At 40.3% G+C, this 12,225-nt stretch overlaps 1 protein-coding gene across 1 annotated transcript; it reads right to left on the bottom strand.

Annotated features, from left to right (window-relative positions):
* Positions 1-8,834: 8,834 nt before the first annotated feature.
* Positions 8,835-10,655, bottom strand: LOC126618100 (subtilisin-like protease 3). The gene has a single exon (XM_050286197.1). The coding sequence runs from the start codon at positions 10,452-10,454 to the stop codon at positions 8,835-8,837; it is 1,620 nt and encodes a 539-aa protein (XP_050142154.1). The 5' UTR covers positions 10,455-10,655.
* Positions 10,656-12,225: the final 1,570 nt, after the last annotated feature.

Here is a 12,225-nt window from a genome sequence, read left to right on the forward strand (position 1 = left end):
TTGGCTTTGCATGTAGTTCTGGACTCGGAATGTTGCTTGCTCAAGCTCAACTGGGACAACTGCCCTTGTACCAAAGGCAAGTGAGAATGGGGTTTCTCCTATTGATGTCCGATACGAAGTGCGGTATGACCAAAGAACTTGGGGTACAAATTCTGGCCAACAACCTTTAGCCTTGTCCAAGCTGGTTTTCAAAGTTCGCTTGATTATTTTGTTGATGGCTTTAACTTGTTCATTACACTGGGGCTGAGCTGGGGAGGCAAAACATAAGTTGATGTTGAACTTAGAGCAGAACATCCTGAACTTATTGTTGTCGAATTGTCGCCCGTTGTCAGTGACTATCGCATTGGGAATGCCGAATATGCAAAAGATGTTTTTCCATACGAAGTCTTCTATTTTTGTCTCAGTAATGGTTGCCAAGGGTTCTACTTCGGCCCACTTTGTGAAGTAGTCAACTGCAACGATTGCATAGCGGACCTTGCCCTTCCCTGCAAGCATTAAGCCGATCAAATCACGTCCCCATTGGGTGTAGGGCCAAGGGCTGATCATAGGAGTGAGCGGCTTGGGAGGGGAGTGAGGAATAGTTACGTAGCATTGACACTTATCACTTGAGCGGGATATTCTGATGGCATCTTGGTGGAGTGTTGGCCAGTAATATCCTTGGCAAAAAAGCCTTGTGTGCTAGGGATCGAGATCCAGCATGATCTTCGTAGACTCCTTCATGTATTTCCCGAATGACAGTTTCCGCCTTTGTGGGCGTAAGGCGTCTTAGGTATGGTAGGTTAAAACCTTGCTTGTAGAGTTGGCCATTAATGATCAAGTAACGGGTAGCCTTGTATCGAATCTACTTAGCTTCGACTTTGTCATTTGGAAGGGTGCCATGAGCAAGGAATCTATAAATCGGGGTAATCCAACTATCCCCTTGTTGTAAGTTGCACACTTCCACAGTCATGGTGCTTGGTGCTGCCAACAATTGGACCTGAATTTTTCTCCCAATCTTGTCTTCCACAGTTGAGGCGAGGCGAGCCAAATGATCTGCATAACTATTTGCCGCTCGAGGAATTTGGGTGATTTGGTAGTGGAAGTGTTTGAGCAACAATTGCGTTTATGCCAGATATGCTGCCATGGAGCTATCCTTAGCATCAAAGTTGTTGGTGACCTGGTTAACCACCAATTGGGAGTCACTGAAGATATCAATTTGTTTAACCCCAAGGTGTTTGGCCAAATGTAAGCCTGTTAGGAGGGCTTCATATTCGGCCTCATTGTTCAACGCCTTGAATTTGAAATGAAGAGCATACTCCATCGCCACTTTGTCAGGGGTCGTAAGGACTAGTCCTGCTCCACAACCCTGTTGGTTGGACGAGCCATCAACATATAGACTTCATGCTGGGGCTGTTGGTTATATTTTCTGAGCTTCCGAGGGTAATGAAACCACTTTTATAGGTGTAGAAACAATGTCAACAGGATATGTGAAATTGGCGATGAAGTTTGCCATTGCTTGGCCCTTCTCAGTTGGCTTTGGTTGGTAGGAGATGTTAAACTCACCCAATGCTTTCGTCCGGAAGTGTTAGGACTTTGGAGTATCTGTCGAAGAGGATGATTGGTAAGCACGATGATGGAGTGTGCTTGGAAGTAAGGGCGAAGTTTTCGAGCAAACATGACCAATGCTAGAGCCAATTTCTCAATGTTGGAGTATCGTGTCTCTACATCTTGTAAGGCCTTGCTGGTGTAGTAGACAGGTCGTTCGACATTACCATCATTTCGAATGAGAATGGAACTTACTCCTAAAGCCGATACAGACAGATAGATAATGAGAGTGTCACCAACCTTAAGTTTGGAAAGCAGAGGGGCTTTACTCATGTAGTCTTTGAGGTTCTTGATTACCTCGGCACATTCATCAGTCCATGTAATGTAATTCTTACTTCCCTTAAGTGCTTTGAAGAAAGGAGCATATCTGTCTGTGGCCTTTGAGATGAACCTAGTTAAGGTTGCCACCTTACTAGCAAGGCTCTGGATGTCTTTTGAAGTTACCGGTTCCTTCATGTCGAGGATTGTTTTGATCTTCTAGGGATTAGCCTCAATGCCTCGTTAGCTTATCATGAAGCCTACGAATTTGCCAGAGCCTACACCGAAGGCACATTTGTTGGGGTTCAACCTCATTCAGAATGGTGAAAGTTTTCAGATAGGTTAGTGATATGTTGGTCAGCATGTTTGCTCTTGACTAGCATATCATCAACGTAAACTTCCATGCTCTTCCCAATCTGTTCGGCAAACATTGAATTGACCAGTCTATGATAAGTCGCTCTTGCATTCTTTAGGCCAAAGGGCATGCCTTTATTGCAATATAGTCCGATGCCAGTAGTGAAGGCTGTGTGTTCTTGGTCTGGAGGGTTCATGAGGATTTGGTTGTATCTGGAGTAAGCATCCATAAAGCTCAGGAGTTCACACCCTGCCGTAGAGTCTATAAGTTTGTCTATGAGAGGAATATGAAAGCTATTATTCGGGCATCCTTTGTTTAGGTCGGTGTAATTGACACACATTCTCCACAAGACCTTTTAGAGCAAAAGACTTTCCTTGGTCAAATTCTTTTTAACAAGGACAACATTTGCTACCCACGTTAGATAATTGACTTCGCGGACGAAGCCTATTCCTTTGAGTTTTTCAACTTCTACCTTCATTGCCTCGTACCATTCAACGTCATAAAATCTTCGCTACTGCTTCACTGGCTTGGTCTTGGGGTCAATATTTAAGCGATGACAAATGATATCGGGAGAGATGCTTGGCATGTCCTCGTATGACCAGGCGAAGACCTCAGTGTTTTCTTATAAAAAAGAGATCAATGTCAACCGAATGGGTGGTGACAAGGTGGTGCCAATCTTCACCATGTGATTCGAATAATCTTTTGAGATATAGACCTTCTCCAACTCTTTAGCGGGTTGTGCTTGCTGGGTGAAAGAGTCATCTTGAGGATCATCGGGTTGATTGTTGCCACCGTGAAGATCCAAGTTGGCTTCGTCTGGGCTAGTCTTTATGACTTGGTTATGTATAGAAAGGGTTTCCTTGGACATAGGCAGGTGCTGTTGCTTGACCGAAGTGTTGTAACATGATCGTGCACTAAGTTAATCTCCTCTGATGTAACCATTGCCATAGGGGGTTGGAAATTTCATCAACAACATATGTGTGGATACCATGGCCTTGAGATCATTGATGCATGTGCGTCCCAAGATGACATTGTATGCTGTTGGGCAATCAACCACCAGGAAGTTAGTGGTAATGGTAGTTGTGTAAGGGCCTGTACCAATGGTGAAAGGTAACTGTATGCTCCCCTAAGGTTGCACGATATCATCGGAGAAGCTTATCAGAGGAGAAATCGAGCGATCGAGCAAGTGTTCAGCTACATTAAGTGACCTGAAAGCTTCATCAAACATGATATTGACCAAAGCCCCCGTGCCCACCAGGATTCATCGTACTTCAAAGTTGGCTATGTGAGCTTCCACGATCAGTGGGTCGTTGTGAGGGTAAAAACATATTGGATCCTAGTTAGGCTTTTAATACTTGCCTTTCTTGATGTCTTCCACGTGAAACACTTGGTGGCCAAACCTTAAAGCTTGTTCACTATTTTTCATAGCCTTGTTGGAAGATTTAGATATGAGTGTACCACCACTTATAGGATATATCACATTCACCTGGCGTTGGTTACGGTTACCTCTTGGAGGGTGAAGGAGGAATTGATCAATTTTTTCTTCACGTGCCAAACCTTCAATATGATCACGAATGGTGATACACTTCTCGCCGTCATGGCCGTTATGCTCGTGGTAGCAGCAAAACGTGCCCGTGTTCTTCGTGGGCTTGTAATTCGGGTGCCTCGGCTTTTGCTTCGGTATCAGGTGTACTATGTTAGGGTAAATGGCCACGCATGTGGCGTTCAAAGGTGTGTACGCCTCATACCTCGGGGTAGGGCCTGTCTTGACACGTGCTTGACCCACTGTGTTGACTGTTGGGGTCAGGGATTATCGTGGCGATACCCTTGGTTATCGTGGTAGTGTCCCTTACTCCTTTTACTAAAATGAGACTGGTGAGGATGGAAATCTTTCCTTTTACCCTGAGATTGATATGTCTGTTGACTTGGCAAAGTATTAAGTAAGGCAGGGGGAGGCACCGCTGCTGTTTGGAAGGTTAAGGTCTTCTCATTTGGGTGGGTTTGGCTTTCACTCCCCACTTGCTGATAGGGGATGGTTGTTGGGGGTTTCTCTTGGTATGTCTTTGCCTCGGCGGAGGCATGGTTATAAGCCTGCGCCATCACCTCAGAGTAAGTCTTCCAAGTGTTGGCATTGATCATGTACTTAAAGAAATAATCACGCAGGCCTGCCATGAAGGCTTTGAGTGCAGTCTTGTCGTCTGCCTCGGCACAACAGAATACCCATGGCTGAAGCGGCCAGCATACATACGTAATGACTCGTCTGGCTTCTGGCGAATAATGTACAAGTCATCCGCAGAGTGCAAGCGATCAGTTTGGAAAATGTGTTGAGAAACAAACAGTTTCCTTAATTCCTCAAATGAGTCTATCGTCTCAGGTGGAAGACGGCAATACTAGTTTAGAGCTCTGCCAGAGAGGGTGGAAAGGAAGAAAAGACATCACTTTTTGTCTTTGCTCGGAATGGGTGTTAGGGATCCTTCTTGTAAGAGGGCCAGGCCTCGGTTGGTTCCAATCAGGTATCTCAGCTTGTCGTTTGGCCTTCAACTTGTTTACTTCCTTAAGGAGTTGTAGGACAAGAGGGTTCTGAGTGGAGTTATGTACCACTGGTGCTTTTTTTTTCGTAAATCTCCATCTCCTCTTAGAAGTAGGAAGGTTTAATCAAGAGCATGTGATTTTTCCCTGGACTCGCCATACTGACTTCCAAGGTATGTATGTCGGAACATCTCTGAGTCCCCTATACCTTCGTGTTTCTCTAGGACTTGGTTCATTGATTTTCAAGCTTACATGGATGAGTTTGTCTTGAAGTTGCTTTAGGAAGTCTCGACAGTCGCGAAAGACGGCTTTCGATCCTTCCATTCCTTCTGTAAGGAGGTGCCTTCCTCCACTTCTTCTACTTCGGGTCGAAGCAGCTGGGTTGAGAGAAGTCTCATGTTGGTCGCCATTTCGATAAGTAGCTCGCTCCTCAACAGGAAAACCCATGTCGAGGGCAAATGACTCTCTGTGTTGGGGGGCACCCAGTTGATGGTTGACTTCCACAAGGGTGATGAGCTCGTGTGTTTTAGTATATCTAGCCTCGTGGAGCATCTCGAAGACCTTCTCATACTGCTTTTGGAGGATCTCATTTTTCATTGCTATCTTGTTCTTCTGAGCCTTCAGCTCATCAACTTTAGCCTGAAGAGCAAACTTTTGTTCATTTTTTCGTTGCTTCGCACCAGGTGCGATGGGGTGTCGTTCTGCATGCTGTGGCTTCCTTCGCTCCCCATGTTGGAGTGTCTGGTCAAAATAGAGTGTACGAATGGTGGAAACCAACTTGACAAAGCTGAAGAGAGTGGGAATATGTGTTGTTCCCACAGACGGCGCCAAATGTTGATGCACAAAATCAGTGACAACTTTGGTACAACATAAAGTGTCAAGTTTGTGACATTCGCTAGATTGCTCCGGTCACTAGTGTGGATAAGTATGTAAATGGATAGAGACAGAGAAGCAAACACAAGATGTACGTGGTTCACCCAGATTGGCTATGTCCACAGAGTAGAGGAGTTCTCATTAATTGTGAAGGGTTTACACAAGTACATAGGTTTAAGCTCTCCTTTTATCAGCACTAGTGAATGATTTAGTACAAATGACATTAGGAAATATTGTGGGAGAATGATCTCCTTTTATAGAAGAGAGTTTCTAGCTTTGTTCTGACATTGACACATGTTGTGTTGTGATTGGCTTCTGATGTTGACACGTGTCGCGCTATGATTGGCTTCTGATGTCGACACGTGTCACAATGTGATTGGCCTCCTAGTTGGAGGGAAATTCTTCTGGGTCCTTGAAGGTATAACGTTAACCGGTACTCGGTAGTTTCGGGATTGGTCAAGAATGATACAAACACGTTTAATGGAGTTTGTAAGGTCTCTAGAAACTATATAACATTGACTCATATTTCAATTAATTGTAAACATTGGAACGTGATATTAACGATTCAAATCGTTCATCTGTTTGCTTTCACTAAAGGATCCTGTTTTCAAAAAAGAAAATCTGAAAAATGAAATCAGTGACATGAATAGAGTGTAAATAAAAATCCATGTTTAAATATAAATTTAGCGTTTATGGATTATGGTGTCGGTATTCAGATTTGACCCCATCACGAAAGTTATAAAGCATGTCATTACAAGTGATTGTATATTTTTTATTAATTTTGCACTCAAACAAGACACTATTCATGGGGTATTGGAGGGTTTAAAAATCTAATAACGATGTAACCATTGTCTGAGTGTAAATGATGCAATAACGAGCGTTTGTATATCCTTTCACATTTTTCGCACTTGTACATTAATTATTATGAACTTTTTTTTTTATTTTGAACTCCCACTAAAAACATTATTTGTAGAGTTTTAAAAATTCAAACAACGATGCACCCATCGTCAAAGCATAGACGATGCGATCAAGATCGTATGCATATTTTTTCACACTTGTAAATTAATTATTGTGAATTTTTTTAACGTTCTTTGGTAATTTTAAATTGTTTTGGTTTTTTTAATGTGCATTTTAAGAAACTAGTTTAATGATCAAAATGTCAAAGCTTGTTTGTATATATTCTGAGATCGCATACATCAAAATCGCAAAAAACAAACATTTAGAGATTAGGTATCAGGACGAAATATTTCGATAGTTATAAATGAAAAATCATGATTTAACAGTTATTTTAGCTCCAATTTTGATGATTTTTTACAACTACACTCCTTGATACTATAAGAATACAATGAACTAATTCAATATTCAATTTAAAATATTTACACTAGTGGATACTTAATCAATTTAAAATACAATTATTTTTTACAGCCTCTAATTCCTTTTGCAAATACACAATCGCTTCCGACAATAACTAATCACCCTTGAAAATAGATAAATTACTATCGACGACCACTTATTGCCCTCGAAAATAAACAATTACCTCTACAATTTAAATACGCCCTTGGAAAAAAATATAACTATTATCGACGAATACAAGTTTCGTCATAAATAAATGTGGCGCCAAAATTTCCCTCCAAAAAATAGCTATTTCTGATGGCGATGTAACTCTTTTTCGAGGGTATTTTGGGTGTTGAAAATAGTAAATCTCTTGTCGACATATTTCCGACAACGCATAATTTTTGGGCGGAAACAATGGTTTTTCCGAGAGTATTTGTAGGCCCTCAGAAAAAGTTGGTTGCAAATGACCCTTTTTTTGTAGTTATCTTATCTTATCTTATTTTATTCTATCTTATCCAACATAATCTTATCTTTTATTCTATCTTATCCAACATAATCTATCTTATCTTATCTCCAACTACAAGGAGGAATCCTAATCACATTCCAACACTTTCTACTGATTTTTAGAGTCCTAAAATAATTCAAAATGCCAAAACCCTTTTCCTCCTGGATTCAACCGTTTCCCCCTATATATATGAAATTCCTACAGCTATTTAGGGGGTGCCATGCCTACCATTCATCCATTGAAGTTGCTGGAATTTTCAGAGTTCTTTCTATCTTTGTTTTAAGTTTCAATGTTTATTTTAGATTGCTTTTTAGTTATGATGAACATGTGTAACTAAGTTTCTCTTTAATTAGAGGTAAATTCAAAGCCATGATCATATGTTTTATATAAATTTATTACATTGAGTTATTGTTTCATAAAACATAAATGTGATTTACTTATCTGCTTTAAAGAAAACTTATTCTTGTATATTTATTAAGGGTGCACACTTATTTTGCATGCAGAGATTTGATGCTAGAATATAAGGGAATTTCACCTAATCGTTATGAACTTATATTTGCAAGTAGTAAAAGTCAGTAGTCATGATTGAGTTAAGTAAATTCTTGGCAGAACTATCATGCTTTTCATAGTTACGAAAACTTTGTCAATGCTTATGATTTTCACAGAACTTAATGATCTTTGAGATGTATCTCTATCATGCTTTTCATAGTTAGGGAACTTGAGAAGAATAATTTGGTTGCGTCGCTAAGTCCAATTCAATGAACTTAGGAAAATCTAAGAGTTAATTAGTGTTGTTCACAGTTAATTTGGGGCATTGTCATTCATGGTTTATAGGAAGAATAACTGAAAATTGTTTTTTATGCATATGATTCATGTGTGGAGAAGAATCCTTTAGCTATCCTTTTATTCATATTTCATTCACAACTTAATTTACTTGTTGTCATTTACTTTTGTTTTAATCAAATTCGTCCAAAATCCCCCCCTGTTATTGTTTTGTTGTTAGTTTAACTTAGTTTTTAGTTTTATAAGTTTAATTTGTGTTGATTAGCATCTCTTCTAATCCCCGAAATAGAACGATCCCTACTTACTCGTACTACGATCGCATAATTTATAGGGTTTAATTTATGTGTTAGTTTCTACCACATCAATTTTTATTTTATTTTTCTTTAAAAGAGTGACATAAATATCTTCATAACAAATAATAGACAAATTTAATTACACACGAATGTGTGGGCATACGACCAGTAGTAATAATAATAAGAAGAAGAAGAACAACAACCACGGATAAATGCCATGTTTTATTTCATAATGCATTATGGATGAACATTTGTTTGAATTCGACGAGGCATGTTCTTTTTTGAGGATGACTGCTGATAGCATCTAAAGCAACAAATCTTAATCTTGCGGGGTGTCAAAGATGACAGCTATAGGGGTAGTAACATTATGCTTATCAGAAAACCATCTCAAGTATCCTTGACCGTATGGAACGCCATCCTTCCCAGCACCATCTTCTGCGATAAATTCGACATGGTATGTAATCTCCTGGTTAACCTCTGTGAATGTAAGAACCTGAGGATTCACACTCATTCCCATTTGATGAGGTACTAACAGATCCAAGTTGTAAGTTGACGTAGATGGGCCGACGTTCTTCACAGTCCGTGTATAATACTGAGACTGAGTCTGGTTCGGGCCTGCTTTAATAGAAAATGAAGGGTAATTGAGCTGTGCTTCTAGTATGACCCCGACCTCAGAGCATTTCACTGTTTGTTGTGTGATGATCTTTATTGCTGTCTCATTGTAATTCAATCCACACAAGTAAGGAAAGTAATCCTCAGGTTTTATGTCGAAGATAAGCCCCGGATCATTTGCCTTTGCAGGGTTGACATGGCCTCCACCAATTGCGAAAACATCCGCGGGTGTAAGATCTTGATCCACGATCGGTGTGCCTGCAAGATTTAGTACATCAGCGGTTGTCATGATGGCAGATTTGATTGCAGCTGGAGACCAGTCAGGGTGTGATTTCTTGATCAAAGCTGCAATGCCACTTAGGTGAGGAGTTGCCATTGAGGTACCAGAAATTATGTTAAATGTTGCCTTAGGATTAGGAAGTGTGGCATTGTCTACTGATTCAGGCCATGCTGCTAGGATGTCAACGCCGGGTCCAATGATGTCAGGTTTCAGAATTCCGGGGCTTGAAAGGCTTGGTCCTCTTGACGAAAAGGAAGCTACCTTGGGAGCAAGTGCATCTCCGATTATACTGCCATAGGTGTTGAGCTTCTCGTCTTGTGATTTTAGTATTCTGTCAGTGGTACTTGCTCCGACTGTGAAAATCCATGGCGCCTCATTTGATAAAGACTCATAATAGGGACCAGAATTTCCAGCTGCACAGCTGAAAAATATTCCTTTTTTAATTGCTGCAAATGCACCGATTGCAATGACATCATCGTAGAAAGGAAGTGAGGGGCCTCCAAGTGAAAGGGAAAGCACGTCCAAGCCATCTTCAACAGCGGCATCAAGACCAGCTAAGATGTCGCCATACCTACAACCAGTCCTATAACAGACTTTGTACATTGCCAAGTGAGCATAAGGTGCCATGCCAACAGCCGTGCCATTGGCCTCTCCAAACACGCTGGCACCTTCCACAAAATTTCCAGCAGCGGTGCTAGAAGTGTGGGTGCCATGGCCAACGAGATCAAATGGATTTCCTGTAATATTCCCCTCTTCTGCACCAACGAAATTTTGTGCACCAATGAGCTTGTTGTTGCACACTGTTCCATTGAAGTCGCACTTGCCCTTCCACGTAGCTGGAGGCGGGGATACTCCTTCATCACTGAATGAAGGATGATCGGGTCCAATGCCTGTATCCAAGAGTCCTATTATCAAACCTTCACCGTAATTTGCTTGTTTCCATAGTCCGTATCCTTGGTGTAACCCCAAGAAGTCAGGACTATGAGTAGTTAGCAAAGGAACCGTTTTCTCGAGATGAGCCGACAAAAACCCTTCTTTGTTTTCCATTGCTTTCACTTCCTCTGGTGTCAGTTTAGCTGCAAATCCAGTGACCACACTACGGTATGCATGAACGATCCTCTGCTGGTTTAAGTTTGTAGTAGTTTCAGGCAAAAATGACTGATACCAACTGTCTAAATCTGATTCTACAGAAAATTTCGAGGAGGCTGGCTTTTCAAGAAAAACAATGTAAGTTTGGAGGCTATTTTCTTCCTCTTGTGCAACTGCCCTTGAGAAGTAAAACATGATCAAAGTAAGACCAAGAAGATATATGACATGCATTGCTGCACCTTTTTCGTTCTCCATCTTTTAATTTGGTTGAAAGAAGAACTTGGAAGTAAAAAAGATGTGTTAGTCTACCATTTAAGTACCTATTTATATTAGATAATTGTGATTAGTAGAGATAAAAATGTGCTGGACTTAGTAATACTTGCAGGTGGTGGCGATGGAGCTTATGTAACCGTTCTTGCATAGTGCGTTGCCAACTGGTTTATAATTCTTGTTAAAACCTTAAGGATCCATTCAATAATAATTTGTTAGATACAAACATAATAACCTCGAACAGCGACAGCTGCAAAAATTCATTCTTGAGAAGTATTCTAGATGTTATAAATGTATTGTTTCCAAATATTAAATTCAAATCTGGTCAGTGACCCATACACCATCTTTATCCTGCTACACAACTTTGTTTATTTTTTGTCATCGAATTGAATAAATCATAAAAAAAATTAACAAAATTAAACAAAGGTATGTAGGAAGTGAAAAAGCCTATTTATATATTGAGTGGGTAATTACGTGTTTCATGGCACCATTTTCATTGTTTGCAAGGATTAAGCAATGAAATTGTATTAACCAAGCATATAAAGTGGCGTCACAGTCCACGTAACCCTCTAAATTCGATGTACATATATTAAAAGTAGGAGATAATATTTTTTTAGGAGACTAGAATAGGATAGAAATAAAGAAAAGTTTTTCTTTCTAATCCTATTATTTTGGGAGGGATGAAATTAGTAATTTACTTTTATACAATTTCATAGGTCAGGATGAGTCGGATCAACACCTAACCCGTAAGCTAACCCATCATAGTTAGGCCATTATTTGAGAAGACCTTACTCCGACTCATCCAACCCAACTAGTTTTGGTTTGGGTTTGACGGGTTTACGAGTTGAATATGGACTGAGTTTTGAAAATCTTGAGATTCTTAGAGCATAGGTCTTTTAGGCCATTTCCAACCGAAAAGTGCTAAACGTAGCCTCATCCAGAAATATAGCCTGCAAAAAATTATTTTTACATAAACAGTGTCAGACCATACTCATATACTATTTCCAATCGAATGGGCTAAATATAGCCCACTCAATAATTTATTAGTATTAAGTTTATACTTTAAATTTATTTGTTAATTAATTAAACTACGTTGGATGGTTTCAAATCTAGTCGGTGAATTTGAATCAATTATTGCAACTGAAGAGTTGGGTCCCAAAAAAGAGTTTGAGAGGGGAACTACAATTGGCCAGCCTGATGCCCATATGGCCAAATAATGGCCTGATAGATTCCAAAGAATTATAGCCGAGCATCGGTTGGAGGTGAGTTTCTGCACAAATTAGGCCATTTTTTGGCTTTTGAACCTTAAGCCATCTCCATTGGAAATGGCCTTAGCTCCTCTTGTTTCTTTCTTTTCTGTGTAGGTATCCCTGTCGCACTTACCCACAATTGGCCCAGCATACCGGAACTCTTCCTTCCTGGCTCATGTCTATATAGGACCACCCTCTTAAATTGAAAA

Source organism: Malus sylvestris, chromosome 4 (genome assembly GCF_916048215.2).
Source record: "Malus sylvestris chromosome 4, drMalSylv7.2, whole genome shotgun sequence".
Taxonomy (NCBI): Eukaryota; Viridiplantae; Streptophyta; class Magnoliopsida; order Rosales; family Rosaceae; genus Malus; species Malus sylvestris.